At 45.7% G+C, this 24,916-nt stretch overlaps 2 protein-coding genes across 3 annotated transcripts in view; one reads left to right on the forward strand and one right to left on the reverse strand.

The window, feature by feature from the left end:
- The window catches only part of vav2 (vav 2 guanine nucleotide exchange factor), a 288,662-nt gene extending 277,489 nt beyond the window's left edge, over positions 1–11,173 (forward strand). For both annotated transcript variants that reach the window (XM_056290387.1, XM_056290388.1), the window contains exons 17-27: positions 278–366; positions 515–528; positions 671–689; positions 1,207–1,334; positions 1,478–1,549; positions 1,737–1,798; positions 2,707–2,823; positions 3,144–3,231; positions 3,851–3,974; positions 6,585–6,739; positions 10,654–11,173. In XM_056290387.1, coding sequence (XP_056146362.1) covers positions 278–366; positions 515–528; positions 671–689; positions 1,207–1,334; positions 1,478–1,549; positions 1,737–1,798; positions 2,707–2,823; positions 3,144–3,231; positions 3,851–3,974; positions 6,585–6,739; positions 10,654–10,701 — 916 coding nt within the window. In that variant the 3' untranslated portion in view covers positions 10,702–11,173. The remainder of the gene's footprint in view (positions 1–277; positions 367–514; positions 529–670; positions 690–1,206; positions 1,335–1,477; positions 1,550–1,736; positions 1,799–2,706; positions 2,824–3,143; positions 3,232–3,850; positions 3,975–6,584; positions 6,740–10,653) is intronic.
- Positions 11,174–13,742: 2,569 nt separating this feature from the next.
- The window catches only part of LOC130122161 (coxsackievirus and adenovirus receptor homolog), a 36,315-nt gene continuing 25,141 nt past the window's right edge, over positions 13,743–24,916 (reverse strand). The window contains exon 8 of the mRNA XM_056291203.1: positions 13,743–13,932. Within this exon, the coding sequence (XP_056147178.1) occupies positions 13,743–13,932 (190 nt within the window). The remainder of the gene's footprint in view (positions 13,933–24,916) is intronic.

The raw sequence follows: 24,916 nt of genomic DNA on the forward strand, positions 1-24,916 counted from the left end.
GGGTAAATAAATAAATAAAAGTATTAGGATTAGGTTAGGGTAACGGTTAAGATTAACTATGACGTTGTGGTGGTTATGGTTAAGGGCTAGGGAATGAATGATGGGTCCTCGTAAACATAAAATTACAAGAGTTTGTGTGTGTGTGTGTGCGTGAGAGAGAGAGAGAGAGAGAGAGAGAGAGAGAGAGAGAGAGAGAGAGAGAGAGAGAGAGAGAGAGAGAGGGAGGTATAGAGAGAAAGTCTGTCTCTGACTTCCTGTGTATTGGTCTGTCTTCCAGGGGTATCTTCTATCAAGGGTACTACTGCTCTCGTTGTGGGGCAGGAGTACATAAAGAGTGCCTGGAAGTTATCACCATCTGCAAAATCAGTAGGTATCCACTACAGTAGGAACTCACACTGAGTTTTACTTCTCCGTCATTTCACTTCTTTTATTGGGGTTGGGACATTGCTGTAAATCATAAATGAGTCACCTTGTAGTGATGGTTCTCTGTCTGCCTGTTCTGTTTTTCCTTCAGATCCCCTTGATTTGGTGAGTATATCCCTGGGAATGATTTTGCCAGTCATTTAAGGGTGTTGTGTCAACCCTGTTTTTTATGGTCCATCATAGATAAATGTTCCATTTACTGAAGCAAACAAGACTTGTGTTGACTAATTTTTTTTTCCTTTCATAGGAACCTGGGATGTCATCAGGTAATTATCATTTATTTTAGCAGTAATAGCATCGGTTTTCAGTTTGTTGGGGAGACATTTTACAGAACAGAACTGGCTAAAGCTGCAAGGTCGTGTGAAAGTAGCCGTCTGATGAGATTGTTGCAGTTTAAATGCTGTTAAAGAGCAGCACAACTTTCTACTGCCATCTAGTGGCCACGTCTACTACAGCTCACTTAACGCCTGAGCCTCATGTTATCCTGTCAGAGCAGGGTCAGTGAAATTTAAGAAGCAGACTTCGTTTGAAAATTAAAAATATATCACTCAGTCTAAATGAAATAAGCAATATGTTATTCTCAGTCAAAGGTTTTTTATATATATATTCAGTTGAAGTAAATGTAACTGACCTCAACTTGATGCAAAACAGTTATTAATAGCTAAAAGAAAACCTCCCAACTCATGTCATCAGGCTTGTATCTGCTTCTTCTTAGTTCAGAAACCATACTTGAATATATAAGAAAATTGGTTGAACTTTGTTGACCCAACTATGTTCTCCTAGGTCCAAAGATGGTGGCAGTGAGGAACTACCACGGAACACCAACCCCTCCAGGAAAACCTGCACTCTCTTTCCAAACAGGAGACTTCATTGAGTTAATGAAGGGAGACCCTGATACCTCCTGGTGGGAGGTATGGAAGTAAATCTTATCTTAACTTTGCCCTATAGTCAGAAACCTCACATGCTGAGTATTTGAGACTATTTACTTACTTATTTACTTATTTTGGCCATGAAAGCTGAACTCTACTGTATGTTATTTTTTGTCTTTACAAAGGGAAAGCTGATTCAAACCCAGAAGAGTGGCTTTTTCCCCAGTTCCTGTGTAAAGCCTTATTTGGACCCCAAGGTAAACAAACCCGTGTGGATGTGAACAGAATAATTATGTGTACTGTCAAAGGCATAGTGCAATGGTCTTACAGCTCTTTTGTGGATACTTAAGTACCTATGAGCCATATTAGTATTTTTTTGGCTGTGCACAGTGGCTATGTTCTGTTTATGAGTTCTCTAATTTGAAATTCTGGTTTTTTGCCCAGCCGTCCCAGTCATTCCCAAGCCGGCAGTCCTCGAGGGAAACCGATTACCATGGATATCCTTGGTAAGTCCCATACATGTGGAGTTTGTAGGTTAACTCAAGACTGCATCCTCCTAAAACTACATAGATCACATAAAATGCTGTTTCACTTCAACTGTTTTATGTCTCACATGATCTTGTCATTATTCAGCACTAATGCCACCAAAACTGGATGGTATTCACTTTATTCACTCAAATCAAAATGTAAACTAGGGCGTCCAGGTGATGTGGTGGTCTATTCTGTTGCCTGCCAACATGGGGAACGCTGGTTTGAATCCCCATGTTACCCCCAGCTTTGTCGGGCATTCCTACAGACACAATCGGCCGTGTCTGTGGGTCGGAAGCCGGATGTGGGTATGTGTCCAGGTCACTGCACTAGCGCCTCCTCTGGTCGGCCGAGGTGCCTGTTCTGGGGGGAGGGGGAACTTGGGAGAATAGGGAGATCCCCCCCTGGCGAAACGCCTCACTGTCAGGTGAAAAGAAGAGGCTGGCGACTCCACGTGTATCAGAGGAGGCATGTGGTAGTCTGCAGCCCTCCCCGGATTGGCAGAGGGGGTGGAGCAGCGACCGGAACGGCTCGAAAGAGTGGGTGGGGCAATTGGCCGGGTACAATTGGGGAGAAAAAGGGGGGGTGTAAACTAAACCAGAATTTTTCATTGTAATAGCCCTTGTTTTCATGAAATCCTTTTGAGAGTTTTACCTTTAAAAGGAAAAGATCTCTAGTTCTTCGGTTGCCAGAAAAGGAATTAACTTCCTCAGTGGACCGTATCAAAGTGGAGCAGGCCACAGGCATGGTGGCTGCCACAAGTGTTATTATTTTCCCGGTAGTTTGACGTTACAAACCCGTTGCCCCCATGTGGCCTCAACAGTCTCTGTAATCTCATATTAGGAAGTCCCTTGTCCTTACAGCTGTGTCCTTTGTTGTCGTGCAGGTTTGCGGGGAACATGGAGCGGCAGCACGCCGACAACCTGTTAAAGTCCCAGAGCAACGGCACCTACCTGATCAGAGAGCGGACGTCCGAGGGGGAGAGGTTCGCCATCAGCATCAAGTGAGTGTTCAGAATCGCACAGGACGGCGAACGCTCGCAGAGGGTTCCGAACCGCTTCGTGTGGGGAACAGAATCCTCATCGGATGCCCCAGTCCGCTTTTGAAGCTTCTTTTAACTCGGCGTAATTACTATTCAGTAATTGCTTGTTTGATCCCACATCTTCCATGTGTTTCCCATGGGAGGAGTCATCCCAGAGCCGGATGATGTAACGGCTTGTATCAGAGCTGTGGTGCGGTGATGTGTTGTGGTAATGTCTGATGACTGTCTCCCCTGGCTGTGTCTCGGTGTATGATGAACTGTCGGCGTTTCATTTCCTTTAGATTCAATGATGAAGTGAAGCACATCAAAGTCATTGAGAAAGACAGCTGGATCCACATAACCGAGGCTACGAAGTTTGAGAGTCTCCTGGTAAGGCAGCCAACCTAGCGGGGGCGCGACGGTCCGTCACACGCATGCGGGCGATCACACACACACGCTTACAAATTAACACGTACAAACAGTACACACTTTTATTTGGAAGAACAATAACGCCGTTGCTGTTTGTCAAAACGCTCATTGTCTTTTCCATCCATTATCCGAACTGCTTATCCTGCTCTCAGGGTCGCGGGGATGCCGGAGCCTATCCCAGCAGCTAGTGGCCGGCAGGCAGGGAGACACCCTGGACAGGCTGCCAGGCCATCACAGGGCCTCCATGGACATTTCAGTTTCATTTGATTTAGTTATTTAGGGGTCGTGTTGACTTACGCAATCAAGTTATGAGGCTCAAGTGTGGAGCATTTGATTAAATACTGAATTAAATAACTAAATTAATATAATTAATGATATTAATTAACAATTAATTAATAACATTGATAAATTAATGAATTTGTAAAATGATTAAATAATTAACAATGCGTCCCGTGACCCTAATTGTATAAGCAGTTTGGATAATGGATGGATGGATACTATGATAACATTATTAATATAAATTAACCCTACTAAATTGTGTCTAGGTGTGAATGTTCATTATCTGTGTTTTATTCAACAGGAGCTAGTGGAGTATTACCAGTCACATTCACTGAAAGAGAGCTTCAAGCTGTTAGATACGACACTGCGCTACGCATACAAGTCCAAAGCACGCTCCATAGGCCGGGGCAAATCCCGCAATACAGGTAAACTTGCACACCTTTACTTTGCTTCACTGGGTGAACCTGCCTAACAAACAGACACACGTACCAACATGTTAAATGACAGTGATAGTGAACACAAATGCAGATTTGCTTCCTTCGTTCACACAAATCAGGTTTCCCCTCCATCAGAATATCCACAAGGCTTTCGGACTATTTGTGTGTATGTCAGATGGGGGGCTTTTCAGGCTGCATGATGTCATAATATTAACTTTAATTATCTCTGTATGCTTGTTTATATTCACAATCAGAGTAATTAGCCCAAAAATTGACAGCACAGCCCACATCAGCTTACAGGCCTTACCCCAGCCATCAATTATTATTCATGAGAAATACCAGGACAAAGAGGACACACAACCTGTTGAGTAGCTCACATGCCCTCCAAGCCTCCACAAGTCCGACAGACATCCAGTCCCTTCCCACAGTGTCTGTGGACACGGAAAAGAAGGCTAAAACGATCAGGGTAGTCTGTAGGTTAGACTAACTCCCGCTCCTCTCCCTTTCTCCTCGCGGCTGCTCTGCTCATCCCCAGGCCGATACCTCCCCTGACCCAGATGACAGGAGAGAAAGGGAGGCGGAGAGAGAGAGAGACAGGTAGAGAGAGCAGTCAGAGACAGAGAGAGAAGAAGCATGCCAGCTGAATCAGAGGCCTGTGGACTGGACATGTGAATAGGCTGCATTGGCCTCTTTCTCCATTAGAATGTATAAATAATCACTGTGGTGCCGCGCTGGCTTGCCTCCCACACGGGCCTGCCTTTGTTGGCCCTCCAGCCAGATGCAACTGGCAGCAACAACAAGGGTCTCCCCCCGTTTTTCTTTTTTTGTGTGACTCTGGATAAAGGATGTTATAATTGGGGCCTGATGATGATGATGCTGTGTTGCTACTGAGCAGGCTGTATTTCAGTAGAAGTCAGCACTTCAGGCCTTTTCTTTTATCAGTTTTATGTCTCTTGAGCTCCGGGCTCTGTATGCATGCAGCCATAAAAATGTTTTCTGTCTCTCCTTCACCTTCTGTCTGTCTTTCTCTGTCTGTCTGTCTCCCTTCTCCTCTCAGCAGCCACTAGCGCTTCCTACAACTTCTCCTTCCTCAGTCCACAAGGTCTCAACTTTTCATCTCAGACCTCAGCTCCTTTCTGGTCAGGTACTCTTCTTTCTTTCTTTCTTTCTCTCTTTCTTTCTTTCTTTCTTTCTTTCTTTCTTTCTTTCTTTCTTCCTCCCTTCCTCTCTCCCTCCCTCCCTTCCTTCCTTTCTATCTTTGTTCTTTCTTTCTTCCTTTCCTTTTTTCTTCGATTTGTCTTTTCTTCATTTTTGTTTCTTCCTTCCTTCCTTCCTTCCTTCCTTTCTTTTTCTTCCTTTCCTTGTTTTTTCTTTATTTGTTTGTTTGTTTGGTTCTTTCTGTCTTTCTTTCGTTCTTTCTTTCTTTCGTTCTTTCTTTCTCTTTCTTTCTTTCTTTCTTTCTTTGTTCCTTCCTTTCCTTGTTTTTGCTTAATTTTTCTTTCCTTCATTTTTGTTTCTTACTTTATTTCTTTCTCTTTTTTCTTCCTTTCCTTGTTTTTTCTTTGTTTTTTTCTTTTCTTAATTTTTCTCTTCCTCCCTCCCTCCCTCCCTCCCTTCCTTCCTTCCTTTCTATCTTTGTTCTTTCTTCCTTTCCTTGTTTTTTTTCTTCGATTTTTCTTTCCTTCGTTTTTGTTTCTTCCTTCCTTCCTTCCTTCCTTCCTTCCTTCCTTCCTTCCTTCCTTCCTTCCTTCCTTCCTTCCTTCCTTTCCTTGTTTTTGCTTCCTTTTTCTTTCCTTCATTTTTGTTTTTTCTTTCTTTCTTTCTTTCTGTCTTTCTTTCTTTCTTTCTTTCTTTCTCTTTTTTCTTCCTTTCCTGGTTTTTTCTTTGTTTCATTGTTTCTTTTTCTTTCCTTCATTTTTCTCTTTCTTCCTTCCTTCCTTCCTTCCTTCCTTCCTTCCTTCCTTCCTTCCTTTCCTTGTTGTTGCTTCCTTTTTCCTTTCCTTCATTTTTGTTCGTTCCTTACTTTCTTTCTTTCTTTCTCTTTTTTCTCCCTTTCCTTGTTTTTTCTTTGTTTATTTGCTTATTTGTTTCTTTTTCTTTCCTTCAGTTTTCTTTCTTCCTTTCTTTTTCTTCTTCCTTTCCTTGTTTTCTTTCTTTCCTCTTCTCTTCCTTTCTCTTGTCTCCCTGTTCATTCCTTTTTTTAATCTTGCAACCTTCTCTTCATTTTGCTTACCACACTTTTAATTTCATAACCTCTTGGCCGTGGTGCTCCTGATCTCATTAAATCTTCCTCCCACGGTTCTCATTTCATTAACAAGAACATCTCAGTCCATCCCAGGATGACGTTCACTCATTAAATCGAAAAATAGAAATCCAATTTTCTTTCTCACCAGAGGAACATCTTATCACCAACATATCTTACACCAACGGTTTTATACGAAATCACGCCGGACGTTGAAAGTCAGGCACCTCCATGTGGCATGTCTCTCCCTTCACTCACCTTCCTCCTCTGTCTGCTCCCACTCTTTTCCAACCTGTGAAACGAACACTTTGCGGAGTAAAAACTTTAATGGGCCGACATTGTGGCTCTGCTCACAGCGCTCACGCCACGGGTGGTCAGCACGGCGGTAGCCAGGTACAACTTTGCATCGCGAGACATGAGGGAGCTGTCACTTCGAGAAGGAGACGTCGTGAAGATTTACAACAAGATCGGCGGAGATAAAGGCTGGTGGAAGGGAGAGGCCAACGGACGAGTGAGTAGACTTAAAAAAATGTGGATAACCTGGATAATGAAACAATTTTGGTAATACACTTTACTTTTTGTTCATGAGGCATGAAGCCAAGGGTTGGTATCATTACACTCAATAAAATCAAAACCTGGAAATATGCTTCCTTAAATACCTCATGCAAAACCTGCAGCTCTGGGTACTTGTGCAAGAATTAAGTTAGCCCTGCTATCTTATCTCAAGACTAAACTCATATATTGCTATTATTGGTAGACTATAATATATTATATGCAATTTACTGACACCATTATCATATGATAGTGGTGTGTACATGTGCCAAAGAAAAGGGTATCTTTTGACAGATTCCTTGGCCCCTCTGTCATCAATTCAGATAACTTAATCCACATCTATTCTTCTTATACCTTGACCATGTGCTCATAAACGCCGGTAATAAACCATCCATTCATATTTGCAGACATATTTCATTCAAAGAGTTAACTTTGTAGCGACATGCTCCTTTAAAAGAGCAGATCTGATTACATTCTTTAATGTTTTCCAACCCAGTCCTCAAGGACCCCCTATCCTGCAGATTTTCTTTGCAACTGTGAAAGGTACCTGTTTGTAGTTATTCAACCAGTCAGCAATGGATGTCAGATTTTGCACACCTTGCATAATTAAGTGTTATTAGATGATTGGTTGAGTAAGTACAAGTACCTATGCAGGACTACAATGAAAATCTGCAGGATTGGGGGTCCTTGAGGACTGGGTTGGGAAACACTGCTTTAATGCATTTACAAAACTCCCATTCCAAAATATTGTCCCTTTTATGAGACACACACACAAGTTGAGAATTGCATAAAATTGCATGTTCAATAAACCAAAGCAGTATGTGTGCTTAAGAGAATATATATATACTCTAACTTCGTTGGTTATCACATGATTAGATGCCTAGAAACCATGATGTGGACAATAATGATGTAAAGAAAGGCCTAAGAAACTATTGGACACACCAAGAGTGCAATAATAACATTAGTAATAAGAAAACTGTGGGCGTCTGGGTAGCATAGCGGTCGGTCTATTCCGTTGCCTACCAACACGGGGATCAGCAGTTTGAATCCCTGTGTTACCTCTGGCTTGGTTGGGCGCCCCTACAGACACAATTAGCCATGTCTGCGGGTGGGAAGCCGGATGTGTCCTGGTCACTGCACTACCACCTCCTCTGGTCGGTTGGGGCGCCTGTTGAGGGGGGAGGAGGAACTGGGGGAAATAGCGTGATGCTCCCATGCACTACGTCCCCCTGGCGAAACTCCTCACTGTCAGTTGAAAAGAAGCGGCTGGTGACTCCACATGTATCGGAGGAGGCATCTGGTAGTCTGCAGCCCTCCCCGGATCGGCAGAGGGGGTGGAGCAGTGACAGCTGATGATTGCTTATAGCATGAAACAAGCATGAAACAGCTTGTACCGTCTCATAGAGAATTTACTTGACTCACTGGATTATTTTGCTCCTTATTTGTTGAGCAATATCCCTACCATTGAGTGTTTCTTTTAACAAAGTTTTATGTATATATATACATAACTTTGTTATATATATATTTTTTTTATATACACACTCACACACACACACACAATTAGAAACATTTCCCCAGAAATTTTAATGTTACATTTTAAGTTATTTTCATGAGCAATTAAAGACAAGCCGTCACTGTGACCAAAAAAAAAACAAAACCTGTTACTCCTCAGTCATCTATCATTTGGGGGGGAGCACCTGGAAATAAAAATCCAGTTTATGATTCAACATTTTATTAAAGTTAAAGCCAAATCGGCATTTGCCAAAGATGTTGAGAAATTATTTGATACAGGACCACGTACCCGTTACCTTGAAGGGCCGGGACTGACACGTTTTGCAGTTCATTTGGAGTAACTGACACAATTTCAGGCCACTTATTTTGCTATGACCTGTGTTCGAGATTCACTTTGAATATTTTTATGAATACGGGGTAGAGAGGTTGGGAAAAAAACAAGGTTTGCTGAATTATTGAGGATTATTTATTTAATTATTCATTCATTCATTCATGTTATTTGTGCCACACGGGGGCGTGTTGGGGTCAAGTCGAGTTAGTGCTCCTGTGAAAGGGTGTGCTGGCCTACATGGTCTAGGAAACACTCAAAGGACCTGGCACCTCTGGAAATACTTAATAGGAAATCAAGGGAGACCTGACTTCTCTGAAAGTTGGGTTGAGGGACATGGCACCTCTGGATCTAGGATGGAGAGACATGGAAACTTCAGCACTCGGTTTTGGGGAGGGACTTGACATTCTGGAAATTTGGATTAGGTATCGATCATGTTTGGATATAGGTCAGAGGAGAGACCTGCCATCTGGATATAGAGCAGAGGAGGGACCTCCCGTCTCTGGAAAATGGGTGGAGGGCTGTGGGAACTCGGAATAAGGGGAGGAAGAGGGATCTGGCTTCTCTGAAGGAAAGGAGGAGGACAGCCTTTACATATCTGGGGGGAGAGTATCAGGAAATGTATTGTTTCTTAGTGGGGTAGGTGATGTTTTAAGAAAAAAACAACTGTCGATTTCTCTCGGAAAGGTGCGATATGAGGGCTCTGATGTGCAAGGCATCATTTTTTGACAACTCTTGAAGAGGAGGATCGATTCCTCTCGGAAGTGGGAGATCTGCTCCGTTATAAGAAGATGGCAGTCACAACAGTCTCAGCTCCTGGTGTTGGTAGTTCGACAACTTTGCTTTTAAGCCCTGAGTCCCTCCCTGCTAGGGCAAAGAGTCCAGCCCTTCCTTCATTCAGATACAAATCCCCGTTTATAAGATGGATATAAATATCCTCCTTGGGGAGCAACAGACGCATTAGAGATAAGTGCTGATCTTTTGCATAAGTCAGTGCTGCTGTCTGTGATGGTGTGAAGAGGAGCGTCCAGACGTGGTAGCAAAGTAAATTGCAGTTCTTGCTCCTGGACACCTTTCAGCTGTCTAAAGCACGGCTGCCAACACTGCAGGGGCTGCAAATCCTTTTATAGGCTTAAATTAGCACTCACCTTGTGTACGGTGACCTAGCTGGTGACATGATATTGATTTTTACGGTACATGTCTGTACCTTGCCAGCCTGTTCTTAACAGTAATCAAACCATTTCAGCGTAGGTGTTACGTCATTTTGTGTGTCAAACAAAATAAATTGACACCCTTCAGCCAGGCAAAGCCATGTACTCTCTCAGGCCATGGTGTAAATACAATTATTAGGGGGGGGGCCCGGTAGTATAGCGGTCTATTCCATTGCCTACCAACAAAGAGATCGCCAGTTTGAATCCCCGTGTTACCTCTGGCTTGGTCGGGCGTCCCCACAGACACAATTGGCCGTGTCTGTGGGTGGGAAGCTAGATGTGGGTATGTGTCCTGGTCGCTGCACTAGCTGCTCCTCTGGTGGATCAGGGTGCCTGTTTGGGGGGGGGCGCTGAGGGGAATAGTGTGATCCTCCCACGCGTCACGTCCTGCTGGCGAAACTCCTCACCGTCAGGTGAAAAGAAGCGGCTGGCGACTCCACATGTATCGGAGGAGGCATGTGGTAGTCTGCAGCCCTCCCTGGATTGGCAGAGGGGGTGGAGCAGGGACTGGGGCAGCTCGGCAAGAGTTGGGTAATTGGCCAAGTACAATTGGGAAGAAAAAGAGGGGGGCAAAAGCCAACCAATCAATCAATAAAAAGTAATGAATTAAATAAATACACTAAATGATCTATAATGGCTTAGTAATTCACTTGAGGTAAGGTGTAGCATGATGATAGTCAGTGTGGCTGCATCACAGTCTCACAGTGATGAGGGGAGTAAAGACGTGAATGGAAACTGTTAAAAACTCTTTGTTTTGCTGCCTGTGCTGAAACCCAGCTGGTTGTGCCCCTGGTAACTTTACTGTCGCGCCTGCCATTTCAGATTGGGTGGTTCCCCTCCACCTACGTGGATGAAGAAGGAGCGCAGTAAGGCTTGGACATCGCCGGCTCCCCTTCGAGTCAGAGCCCACCTACCGGTCCACAAGTCCTCAGAGCAAACTACCTTGTCTCCAGGAGAACACCACAAAGAAAGAGGAGAAAGACAACAAAACAAAACTTTTTTGCTGGATCCTTTGCAGTGAGCGTTTCTACTCTTTTCTACTTTGTTTCTATTTTTTTTTTTGGTAGGATGTCCTGTTTGATTTCTGTATGGAGAAAAACAAAAGGCTCTCGGTCTGTCAGTCTCCGGGTGCGCTTAAGAGGCTATGCTGTGCCGAACATAGAAAGATACAGCAGCAGAGACCAAGAGACCGACCGGACCGTCTGGACGGTAAAGTCTCCCCTCTCCGTCTGGAAGGTAGAGTCTCCCCTCTCCGTCTGGAAGGTAGAGTCTCCCCTCACCGTCTGGAAGGTAGAGTCTCCCCTCTCCGTCTGGAAGGTAGAGTCTCCCCTCTCTGTCTGGAAGGTAGAGTCTCCCCTCTCCGTCTGGAAGGTAGAGTCTCCCCTCTCCGTCTGGAAGGTAGAGTCTCCCCTCTCCGTCTGGAAGGTAGAGTCTCCCCTCTCCGTCTGGAAGGTAGAGTCTCCCCTCTCCGTCTGGAAGGTAGAGTCTGCCGTCTCCGTCTGGAAGGTAGAGTCTCCCCTCTCCGTCTGGAAGGTAGAGTCTCCCCTCTCTGTCTGGAAGGTAGAGTCTCCCTTCTCCGTCTGGAAGGTAGAGTCTCCCCTCTCCGTCTGGAAGGTAGAGTCTCCCCTCTCCGTCTGGAAGGTAGAGTCTCCCCTCTCCGTCTGGAAGGTAGAGTCTCCCCTCTCCGTCTGGAAGGTAGAGTCTCCCCTCTCTGTCTGGAAGGTAGAGTCTCCCCTCTCCGTCTGGAAGGTAGAGTCTCCCCTCTCCGTTCGGAAGGTAGAGTCTCCCCTCTCTGTCTGGAAGGTAAAGTCTCCCCTCTCCGTTCGGAAGGTAGAGTCTCCCCTCTCTGTCTGGAAGGTAGAGTCTCCCCTCTCCGTCTGGAAGGTAGAGTCTCCCTTCACCGTCTGGAAGGTAGAGTCTCCCCTCTCTGTCTGGAAGGTAGAGTCTCCCCTCTCTGTCTTGAAGGTAGAGTCTCCCCTCTCCGTCTGGAAGGTAGAGTCTCCCCTCTCCGTCTGGAAGGTAGAGTCTCCCCTCTCTGTCTGGAAGGTAGAGTCTCCCCTCTCCGTCTGGAAGGTAGAGTCTCCCTTCACCGTCTGGAAGGTAGAGTCTCCCCTCTCTGTCTGGAAGGTAGAGTCTCCCCTCTCTGTCTTGAAGGTAGAGTCTCCCCTCTCCGTCTGGAAGGTAGAGTCTCCCCTCTCCGTCTGGAAGGTAGAGTCTCCCCTCTCCGTCTGGAAGGTAGAGTCTCCCCTCTCCGTTCGGAAGGTAGAGTCTCCCCTCTCTGTCTGGAAGGTAGAGTCTCCCTTCACCGTCTGGAAGGTAGAGTCTCCCCTCTCCGTCTGGAAGGTAGAGTCTCCCTTCTCCGTCTGGAAGGTAGAGTCTCCCCTCTCCGTCTGGAAGGTAGAGTCTCCCCTCTCCGTCTGGAAGGTAGAGTCTCCCTTCTCCGTCTGGAAGGTAGAGTCTCCCCTCTCCGTCTGGAAGGTAGAGTCTCCCCTCTCCGTCTGGAAGGTAGAGTCTCCCCTCTCCGTCTGGAAGGTAGAGTCTCCCCTCTCCGTCTGGAAGGTAGAGTCTCCCCTCTCCGTCTGGAAGGTAGAGTCTCCCCTCTCCGTCTGGAAGGTAGAGTCTCCCCTCTCCGTCTGGAAGGTAGAGTCTCCCCTCTCCGTCTGGAAGGTAGAGTCTCCCCTCTCCGTCTGGAAGGTAGAGTCTCCCCTCTCCGTCTGGAAGGTAGAGTCTCCCCTCTCCGTCTGGAAGGTAGAGTCTCCCCTCTCTCGCAGGCCTGCGCTAGATGTACATTAAAGATAATTTATTGAAGAGATGCTAATGATTATTGTGGTGAGGTCAAAGTTTTAACAGCAAAAAAATCAGATGAAGAAAAAGAGTGAGACAGGTGCTCTGTTTTTATGCTGTGAGATTTTTGCCTGAGTTTTGTTGGCGATGCTGACGCCAGTAAAAAAAAAAAGGGGGGGTAATAATACTATTTTACTGGTTTTACATCTTTTAAACAATTGTAATTGCTCGCAAAAAAACTCAGCGTCAACTAATGATGCTTGTGTTGCAAGGTCGACCCCCCCCCAAACACTTCAGACCTACTGCCGCCGTCTCAGAAGAACTCCCGAGGGGCTGGGGGCCGACATATTGGGGGGTAAGGGGTCGGGGGGGATTAGTCGCTGTTTATGTAGTGGACAAAAAAACCCATTGCATGTGGCTATTCATATTTCCACTCCTGCCATTATATCCTCAAGGCTCAGTTGTGTAAATTTTTAAGTGGTTGAATATTTTTAAAGTCTATCAAATAAATATTTCTCTTTTTGTCTAAATTTTGGATTCAGTTGTTCATTTTATCTACTGTGGATTGAGGTTTTTTTCAATACGTTATATTCCCAGTCCCAAGATATAGGAATCCATACATGATGTATTCCTGATATTATTCCATATATATATATATATATATATATATTATACATTATGCAGGGTTACAGTAATAACAGCTCAGGACATGTGGGCAGTAAACTACATGGTTTCTTAGTTAAAGGCTTTTTCAGGCATAATAACTTTCACATTAAATATGTTTCTGAAATTGGCTTTATCACAGACACATTCAGCTGCAGTATGGATGAATAAAACAAAGTTTTATTTGCTTTAACCTTATCTGGTGAGGAAAAGGAAAAGGGAAGAAACATCTTAATTTGAATAAGATTACATTTAAAGCAATTAAGTTGAACAGTGTTATCACAACATCTGCACACAGCAGAGCTTTGAAATTCAAGAGTTTTTAATGGGACCCTGTAATCGAATTAGTCTCCGTCTCATGCAGTGGTGCCCCAGATATTCAGCTGCGGATGTCAGGAAACTTTCTGTACAGCTGCCGACACACCAACAGAGAGGTAAACGGGGGTTTGGGGAGGAGGTTCAGTTCAGTCTGGGGCTGTCTTGTGGGAACGCCGTGACTGTTCATCCTCGTCAAACTGCGTATCCATACCTGCTGGGTCATCAGCTACACAGCTTAGGTCTGAATTGCCCACATAAGCAACCCCGGGGTACCGGATGAGACTGCGGCTGGTTGCTCGACTGACAGGGCGGCTCTGAGGGGCGGGAGCATCCTCTCTGTGGGATCAACACATGATAGGGTGAGGAAACGGCAAGATAATTCAAAGACGTGGTATATAACCATGTGCCAAGGAGGCCCGTGTGTAGGCGCTCCAACCCAACACTACACCATCCAGTTTCACTGATGAGTCCTCTGCTTGAAGGAGGGCTAATCAGTGAAATGAGCTGGGAGGAAAACCTGCATACACATCAGGGCTGTGCACTGGGAAGAATTGGGTGATTAGATTCATATCATATACAGTAAAAACAAAACTGTTAGATTAACGCCTACAGAGTTGAACTTAACTCCGTTTCGGATAACATTTACTTCCCCTAGAAAATAGTAGGTCTGGGTGGCGTGGCGGTCTATTCCGTTGCCTACCAACACAGGGATCGCCAGTTCGAATCCCCATGTTACCTCCGGCTTGGTCGGGCGTCGCTACAGACACCATGTCTGCGGGTAGGAAGCCGGATGTGGGTATGTGTCCCGGTCGCTGCACTAGCGCCTCCTCTGGTCGGTCGGGGCACTCGTTCAGGGGGGAGGGAGATAGCGTGATCCTCCCACGCGCTACGTCCCCCTGATGAAACGCTTCACTGTTAGGTGAAAAGAAGCGGCTGGTGACTCCACATGTATGGGAGGAGGCATGTGGTGGTCTGCAGCCCTCCCGGATCGGCAGAGGAGGTGGAGCAGCGACCCGGACGGCTCGGAAGAGTGGGGTAATTGGCCGGATACAACAATTGGGGAAAAAAGGGGAGAACATTTTTATATATATACATGTATATATGGTCAGTGTCGAACTTTCAAAGTAAATTCTACTAAACATTGTGTTAAAATTATTGCTACAATGTGAAACATTATTTAACACTAGTTTAATCACATTCTTCAGAGTAACATAATCTCACGTTTCACAGCTGATTTAACTCAAAACTGTTAAAAATTGACACTAATGTGTAATTGTATTTAAACCTGATACAGTTGTGTTGAGTGTTCTTTTTATCTCTACAGTCCATCCATCATCCAAACTGCTTATCCTGCTGTCAGGGTCGCGGGGATGCTGGAGCCTCTCCCAGCAGTCATCGGGCGGCAGGCGGGGAGACACCCTGGACAGGCCGGCAGTCCATCACAGTTTTATCTCTACAGTGTTATTTTTAAATCTCAGTTGCATGATACTGTGTTATTGAGTTACTGACCATTTCGATGTCAGTGAACAGCGTTCCAGTCCTATGGCCCACGCTCACCCTGCCTATATCAATCCATCAGTGTCAACATCACAGATCACGGGCTCACCAGAGGAAGCAACATGGGACATAAATAGAGCTGTGGCGTTCATTCCATGTGCTAGTTGTATGTCAGAAGGCCTATAATAACGCAGGTTGCCGACTTGAAAGAAAACAAAACCATACAGACATGCAATGTCTACAGTCTGTAGTTTACAGACTACAACATTGCATGATGACATCAGAATTATATTGGAATTATAAGATATATGAAGAATATAATGAGGCGGTGTCAAGCAGTGTCCAGATGCCACTGGAACAGCCTAGAACCTGAACCACGCGACCACCAGGCCAAGAAGAGCAATGAATGGGCAAGGTTCCATGGTTGTTTTAATGCTTTAGAAATAAGAGTCAAAAATCGATCTCCAGGAAGTTATTAATTTTGGGCAGAACCAAAACATGTGAATCAGTGTGAATCAAGCTGTAGCCTGCTTGCATCTATCACATAGCGGGACAATGTCAGGTTTAATTTTAGACAGCCTGACCTTGGTCGAAGTGAATGAGCTTGAGTTGGATAAGACCGTTATGGGCACAGATGGACGAGGAATGTATTCTGTCTAAAACTTCATCCCACTCATCATCCTTAAACTTATAATCTAAACCAGTGTCCCACTGGATGTCTTACTAATAGAGCTTGAGATGGTGCGAATTTTGCGGTAAGGTTGTATAGATGAGAAACAACCCCTTCGCTGTGAACACTGGTCTCCAGTATCTAGCAGAGTTTTGGGAGGAAGTGATGGAAAATCTTCAAAGTTTTTCCTCTCAAAATCATGAATCTGGAAATATCTGAAAAGGTGAGTTCTGGAGAGTTCGAATTGCAGGGACAATTGAGAGAAGGAGTCAAACGTTTTATCTATACACCGATCTCCAGATGTTGAAATACTACCTCTCTTATGCCATATCATGAAGGCATTATCATTTAGAGATGGAGGACAACCTGGTTTGTTGTTTCAGGGGGAGAGTATTGGAGTTGCTTGAAATCCGTAGTGGCATTTAAACTGTTTCCATATTCCCAGTGATTGACTAACAACAGGGCTATAATTTAGATTAGAAGGAGACATGGAGAGGGGCGAAAGCCAGTCTAAAGGGATATTGGTCTGCATGAAGTTTCCTCCATCTGCACCCAGGCAGAGACCCAGTGACTAAGGCTGTAATGACAATGGGCTCAGTGCAGGATGCTGTGTATATTTGCTGCCCAATAATATACTTGGAAATTTGGAAGGGCAAGCCCCACTGAGCCTTTTTTTTTGGTGGGGGGGGGGGCAGCTGGGGAGGGTGTCCATGACAGCAACATTTGGAGGGAACAGTTCATTCTCCTCCTCCTCTTCTTCTTCCGTCATCGCTGCTGTCGTTGTCATCTTATTCGTCTTCGTTTTTCTTTCGCCTTGTTCTCTCTTTCTCAGGGGTTGCCACAGCGGATTTTATAGTTTCAATTTGTACCCTGTGAGGGCACAGCACCGATGGCGGTCGTTGGTAACCTGGGCTTCAACTGATCCAGTATGGTCTTGTCAGTCCGCGTAATGATTTGCCAAAATTTCATTTCAGATGCCCTTCCTGACACAACCGCTAACCCTATGGATGGGGGCGCAGGTAAAGTGCTGAATGCCATCCCAGTATTCATGGACTTGCGCCCATGCCTGTCGCCACTGGGAACAGTTCATTCTTGCTAATATTTAATTTGTAACCAGAAACAGTACCACGCTGTTCAATAGAGTGGAGAACTCAATGTAGTGATGTGGCTGGTTCTGATACGTAGAGTATGACATCATCCACATATAAGGATATTTTTTTTGTTCCAGAACCCCCTGTTGATGCCCAAGATCATGGTATCTGTACAGATAGCTATGGCCAGAGGTTCGATAGTGAGGGCAAAAAGGTGTGGAGATAAAGGGCACCCGTGCTTGTCCCCCATTGCAGTTCGAAATAAGGGGAGGAGACATCATTAGTGTGAACGGAAGCTAGGGGAGATGTGCACAGGAGCTTGACCAAAGCAATGAAGCTCTCACCAAAGCCAAATCTATGCAAAGTTTAGAAGAGATAATTCCATTCGACATGGTTGAACGCCTTTTCCGCATCAAAAAGGGCAAGGACCTCAGGAGACCCTAGAGTGGAAGGTGAATGAAAAATATTTGATACTTGTCTAATATTGAACAAAGATGTTCTGTTTTTGATAAAACTCTGATCAATGTGGATTTGCTTATGTAGGATGAACTCCAGTCTCCAAGCCAGGACTTAAGCCAGGACTTTGGCATCAACTGGGCACAAGCTTATGGGCCTGAAGTCGCCACAATCAAGTTGATTTTTGTCCTTATTCAGAATCAGAGATAGAAGCTTGATGGAGGGACTCTGGCAATATACAAGCTTTAAGGGCTTCATTAAACATGTTAAGCATGGGTTTCGCTTAGGATATTTAAAAAGGTTAAAAAAACTCAATGGGGAACCCATCGGGTCCTAGGGACTTACCACTCCGCAAAGACTTGATGGCCTGGGTTTACCTTATTTAAGGAGAGAGGTTGATCGAGTTGGGATTAATGTCTTGGCTAACGGAGAGGACAGGCAGGTTGTCAAGGAATGTGTTTAATAGGCTGGTCTACGGGTGATTTGAACTGATAAAGTTTAGTGTAAACATTTTTGGAAAAGTTATTAATATCAGAGGTGTTGGTGACATCTTGCTGAGGGGATCTGATCTGGGGAATTAAATTGTGTGTAGAGCTAGAAGTTTGCTAGGTTTATCTCCAAATTCCAAATATGTTTGTCAAGTTTCGTGTGGTAATTTAACTGCCAGACAATCTATCACCTTTTTCATGTAACCACTGTCTGGATCTCGTTTCAGGGGCTCATAAGTAATTATGTCGCTACGTAACATCATAACTTTCTCATGATAGTCTGTCTGGTTTGATATGATGTTATTTTCCTTACTGAGAGTCGTGAGTGCATTCCTCTCATATCTGGTGATGTTGGACGGTGGACTGATTCACTTTTCTGTGATTTCCTTCCCTGGATTTTGGGCATGCATAAAGATGGGTCATTACATTTCTGCAGCGGTGCAGGTCAGGTCACAGGATAGCCTACAGCATAGGGTACATGTAGCATACCCTAAGGCAGAAGGATAAATTTGCCTTTAAAATGGCTCGTATTTATCACGCTGTAGAGGAGAATTTTCACTGCATGTCTGCAGAATTTTACACTTTCTTGTAACTCCACCATTAGCACGCCTTTACTCTCCACAGTGTTGAAAATACTCACACTGGGTTTAAATAAGTCAACTCTGAAATATTAACACCCAACTTTTTTTTTTTACTGTGTATGAGTGTCATGATGTGACATGATATCATGTTAGCAACTCCACTGGCTCCCTGTTAAATACTGTATTGACTTCAAGATCCTGCTCCTCACCTTCAAGGCCCTTAATAACCTAGCTTCTTCGTATCTTTCAGAACTCCTTCATATCCACACGCCCTCCCGCACCCTCAGATCCTCTTCTGCTCTCCAACTCACTACACCATCGGGCCCGCTTGACTACCATGGGGACTAAAGCTTTCAGTCATGCTGCCCCCCGCCTATGGAACTCTCCCCCACAAGAAATTGCCACATCTCGTTGATTGTAATCTTAAAAATAATTTCAATATTGCAAAACAGTACTGCACTACTCAAGTGTGTGATTATTTTTTTCACTCCCCTAATAGACCTTCCCCAAGGCACATGGTTGGGCACCACTACTTTTAAAAAAATTTTATAAAATAGGAGCCATGTTTGTGAAAAACACTGGAGCCTATATGGGAAAAGAGTGACTGGATGCATTATCTACAGGGAGAAATGAAGCAATCAAGTGGTCCTGAGGCACTCTCAGGCACAATTATTGAATCCTGCCTAGTTCGCACTTATACCCGAGATGTATTCACAAAGCTGCTGCTTCTGCTTCTGCTTATGAAGCCAATATGTAATACTTCTGAGCAGTTTTTGCGGTCTTAAGTAATGGGCTTGTTTTTTGACCGCTTCCTTTCCATGTACCTTTCACTCAGTGTGTATCTAGCTGGCCCAGTCAAACAGGATTTTCTCCAAATGGAAGGATGTCTCTCCTCAACCCGATACGCTGCCTGTGTGTGTGTGTGTGTGTGTGTGTGTGTGTGTGTGTGTGTGTGTGGAGACACTGGAAACTACATAAGACTAATTCTTTCTTGCTGCTTGCCTAGTTGAAAGCTTTTCCAGAGGCCCTGCTTTCACTGAAATCCTGCCTTTACTAATATCCTTCCCCTCAGCGGTGTGAACTCAGCCCTCCAATTTTCTCTCAAAACCACCTACCGTTTTCTTAATTTTCACATCATCTCCTCTAAAATGTGCCTGTCAGTATCCAAGCCAAGTCAACCACATGATATCATGAAGTACTTTCAAGTTGCTCAGGACTACCGACTGGGGTCTGCTCATCTGTCAAAAAACACCCGTAGCCCTCAATGACTCCAAGACCGTTTGGCTCCAACAGCATCTTCAGATTAAGGTTATTTCTCAAATTGGGATTCAATTCAATGTTATTACAATGATATTACGCCAACTTCCCTCTCAGTCTGCGTAATAATGTTCATTAAAGCATGGTGGGTGAATTTAAACTTGTGAAGTTGATATCCATGTATGAGATAACATGAAAATAGTTCATTTCTTTGCAGTATTAACTCTGGATGCTTTGCAAACAAGTTTTCTGCTTTCAGCAGATCTTCTAGTATCTGTCAGTTTCAGCCTCCCAAACGTGTGCTTACAGAATAAATCATTTTGCATCTCAGCTGCCACCTCATTGGGCTTTTAACTTTGAGCTAAATTGTGTTTTTAATGATGTAGTATGTCACACTACAAAGAGAAGATTGACAAATAGTACAATAAGTCTTTCTATTAAGCAGGGTCATACATAACCTGTTTATGAAGCCTCCCACTTTACAGAGCTCTGTCTGTTACTGTCACTGTAATTTGTGCTTTGTCTACTGACTTCTTTGTAAACACATTACTGTGCATTTGTTTTGAGATATGTTCCGTGGGTTTCATCAGTCACGTGTATTCATAAGTTAGAGGTGTGCTTGAAAATCTCCCTACCCATCTGCCCTTAGGTGTACCATGGAGAGTCAGGGGGGGAGATAAACATCTCCAATTTCAATTTACCTCTGTTGTTCAAATTGGGGTTTTGGCTGGGGTGTTTAGGTGCTGATACAGATGCGTTAATATGCAGTTTCCCCCCATTCCGTCTATGCTGCTGTTGGATGAGGGAAATACACATCTGACACGTTAACCATTCACAATACCGGGACATCCAGGTGGCGTAGAGGTCCGTTGCCTACCAACATGGGATCGGCGGTTCGAATCCCCGCGTTACCTCCGGCTTGGTCGGGCGTCCCCGCAGACACAACTGGCCGTGTCTGCGGGTGGGAAGCCGGATGTGGGTATGTGTCCTGGTCGCTGCACTAGCGCCTCCTCTGGTGGATCGGGGCGCCTGTTCGGGGGCGGGAGAGGGAACTGGTGAAACTCCTCACTGTCAGGTGAAAAGAAGCGGCTGGCGACTCCACATGTATCGGAGGAGGCACGTGGTAGTCTGCAGCCCCCCCCCCCCCGGTTCGGCAGAGGGGGCGGAGCAGCGACCGGGACGGCTCGGAAGAGTGAGGCAATGGCCAAGCACAGCTGGGGAGGAAAAGGGGGGGGGGCAAAAAAAAAAAAACCCAAAAAAAACAATAGCATTTAAATCTGACTCATATGCAATAAAGGCTGTGTTTTTTAGAAATATAATTTAAACTGCTTTGTCGTCTCTCTTTTATGGCCCGGTATCTACAACGGCGTCCCAATACGGAGAAAGACAGGCTCGCCAGGGCATCTCTGTGTGCAGCGCCGCTGCTCTGCTCCCCCTCTCACTCCATGCAGGCTGCAGGCTGCTGACAGCACACCGCTGCGACTCCCACACTTCCGTCTCTGAGACCACGGCCGTTTCCAGGTCTACCGTAACATTTGTACGATGCTTGTCTCCGGCTGAATGAGAAGACAAGGTCCAACGCACACTGGACAGCTGAAATCCCTTTCCTTTGCTGTGTCCCCCTCCATAGCGAGGGACAAAATGCATGGTCCACTACAGAAGAGGGAGGCTGAAGGCCGTAGAGACTCAGAGGAAAGCTGTGGACATCCTGGCATATGTACTGTCCCACGGACTCGAGCTTTGAGGGTCTCACGGTCAGAGGGAAGTCGTCTACTCTGTGGAAAGTCGTACCTCCTCCACATGATTTCGAGGGGATACTTTCAACTGTTAACGTGCAGAAGTGCAGGAATGGGGACCAACCAAACCGAGTTTCATTCCTAAGTGAGATGGCCACTCGGTGACACTCCTACTACGATGAAGTGCCTTTGCTCCATGTGTTGTTCCATTGTTTAGTTTTGTATCTTCGGTTGTCCTATCCACGTGTGAGCTCGTTTCTATGTCTCGTGTGTCTCTTGATTTTTTTGGAAACATCTCTTTTGGAAATGCCATAAAAGTCCTCCCCCTGTATGATGATGATGATGATAATAATTGTAAACTACTAATAAGAGACGTTAGCCCCTAGCTGTAATATTTGCTAGTAATATTTGATTTGCTAATGTCCCTTACGGCTTTCCGTAGCGCCACAACAAAGTCACGTGATGTACGTAACAACGTCAGTCGGAATCCGGTCGGTGAATAAACACCCAGCACGAGAGAAGTCGTCCTTGCTTTATTAATGTTATAAGTTAACATAGCCAGAGGGCACAGATCATTACATGGTGTCAGAGTAGCGGAGTTTAAATACCCAATATGGATTCGTACGGCGTTCCAGCTCCACGGATGGACTGGGAATCGGCGAACTTACCTGAAGCATGGAGACGATTTCGACAAACAACGGAGCTAATGTTCACGGGCCCCCTGCGCGGGAAGAATGAAGAGGAGAAATGCAGCTACCTCCTGCTCTGGATAGGGGAAAAAGGGCGCGATGTGCACAACACTTGGACACTCAGCGGAGAACAAGCCAAGAAGCTAGAAACGTACTACGATAAGTACACTGAGTACATCACCCCCAAAGCAAACCCGATTTATGCCAGATATAAATTTCATGAAAAGATGCAGGGAGAGAGTGAATCCTTCGAACAATTTATAACTGAGCTAAAGCTCCTAGTCAAAGACTGTGGCTACCCAAATGCCGACGAGATGGTCAGGGACCGCATCGTGTTTGCCACCAACTCACCCAGAGTGAGAGAAAAGCTACTTAGCCAGGGAGCTGAGCTAACGCTAGAAAAAGCCATAGATGTAGCCCGCTCACACGAGCTAGCAAAGCAACAGCTAACGTTTATGGGCCAGGGCAGCACACATGAAACGGTGCACGCATTAGGCAGAAAGACTTACAAACCGAACGCACCCAAAGCAGCTAACGCTAACTTCAGACAAAGGGACGTTAGCACCGCCGCCAGGGCGTGTAGCTATTGTGGAGGGCTACACGGCGCTAAAGCCACTTGCCCAGCTAAGGGTAAACAATGCATTAAATGCAAGAAGCTCAATCATTTTGCTAAAGTATGCAAGTCTAGCTCCCAGGGACAGACAAAGTACTACCGCGGCACAGTACATGCCGTCGGAGAGAACCCAGAAGAGTGCACCACTGACAGAGAACAGGAAGAACTGTACTTCGACAACATTACAGTGGAGAGCACCGCTGTGGGAGAACAGACAGAGCTGTACATAGACTGCATCTCAATAGAGAACAACGGAAAAAACAACGAGCAGGCTTACGTAGAGGTTGGAATTGGCACACCTCCACAGAAGGTAAAGTTTAAACTAGACACTGGGGCACAGGCCAATACTATTCCCACCAACCTGTTCCAGGCGCTGTTCAAAAATGTGACACTGAAACCAGCAATACACAGACTCACTGAATATGGAGGAGGCGCGCTGAGCGTGAAAGGCACATGCAAACTCAAATGTAAGTACAGAGACAATGCAATGATGCTGGACTTTTACGTCATTGACACAAACGCCCCACCAGTCATGGCAATGAAAACATGCCGTGACCTAAACTTGGTAAAAATAGTGATGGCTGTGAGCGAGGAAAACAATGTCACATCACAGAGCATAATGGATGAGTATGCAGATGTTTTCCAGGGAATAGGAGAGTTCCCAGGCGAGTGCACCTTCCGCGTCACACCAGATGCAACGCCGGTCGTCTGCCCGCCACGCAGAATCCCCATCGCCCTACGCAGCAAACTGAGGGACGAGCTTGACAGCATGGAGAAAGGCGGCATAATCTGTAAGGTAACAGAACCCACAGAATGGGTGAACGCACTCGTCATTGTTGAGAAGCCAAAGACAGGCAAACTTAGAGTGTGTTTAGACCCCAGAGCTCTTAACAAAGTGATACAACGACCTCACTACCCCCTCCCCACGCTGGAGGACGCCACCACAAAGCTTGCTGGAGCTGAGTACTTTAGCGTGTTAGACGCGCGGTCAGGCTATTGGGCCATCAAACTGAGCACTGAATCCTCAATGTTGACGACATTTAACACAGTGTTTGGCAGGTATCGTTTCCTCAGACTGCCATTCGGAATCGTGTCCGCTCAAGACGAGTTCCAGAGACGCGTGGATGAAACATATGAAGGATTGGACGGTGTGACGGCCATAGTGGACGATATACTAGTGTTCGGCAAGACTAAAGAGGAACATGACCAGCGTCTCAGAGCGATGCTGAAGCGCACAAGGGAGCGAGGGGTGAGGCTCAACCCCGACAAGTGTCACATATGCGTGTCCGAGGTAAGCTACTTCGGCCACACGCTCTCACACGAAGGCATCAAACCAGACCCACACAAGGTGAAGGCGGTCAAGGACATGCAACCCCCACAGAACAAAGCAGAGCTGGAGACAGTCCTCGGCATGATCAACTACCTCGCCAGATTTGCTCCACACCTCTCACAGATAAACTCACCCCTCAGACAGCTTCTGAAACAGGACAGTGAGTTTGTGTGGGATGCAGTCCACGACAAGGCGTTCCAAGAGATGAAGAATCTCATTACACAGCACCCAGGTCCAGTACTCTCATATTTCGACCCGCAGAAAGAGCTGCGACTCCAAGTGGATGCATCCAAAAGTGGCCTTGGGGCTGTCATGCTCCAAGATGGCAAACCAATTGCCTATGCGTCCAAGTCACTCAACAGCACTGAAGAAAACTACGCACAGATAGAGAAGGAGCTCTACGCTGTGGTCTTCGGCTGCAAGAGGTTCCACGAGTACATGTATGGACGAAAAGTGATTGTGGAGTCAGACCACAAGCCTCTGGAGGCAATACTAAAAAAGCCACTGGCAGCAGCACCACCCCGGCTGCAACGGATGATCCTGGCGCTCCAAAAATACGACATCCAAATCATCCACCGCCCCGGTAAGGACATACCGGTGGCCGACACACTGTCACGCAAGTCAATAGAACACCACGACAGTGACCTACAGGAAGGGATGGAGGCCCAAGTGCACACAGTCCTCAGCAACATCCCTGTGAGCGACACAAGACTCACAGAAATCAAGCAGGAAACAGCGCAAGATCCACAGCTCACCGCACTCAGACGAGCCACACTCACTGGCTGGCCAGACACAAAGAAAAAGTGCCCGCCCAGCATCCAGGAATACTGGAACCACAGAGCAGAAATCTCAGAAATGGACGGTATCCTGTTCAAAGGTGAGAGAATCATTGTCCCCCAAAAGCTTCGCAAG

This window comes from Lampris incognitus, chromosome 12, assembly GCF_029633865.1.
Source record: "Lampris incognitus isolate fLamInc1 chromosome 12, fLamInc1.hap2, whole genome shotgun sequence".
Classification (NCBI taxonomy): Eukaryota; Metazoa; Chordata; class Actinopteri; order Lampriformes; family Lampridae; genus Lampris; species Lampris incognitus.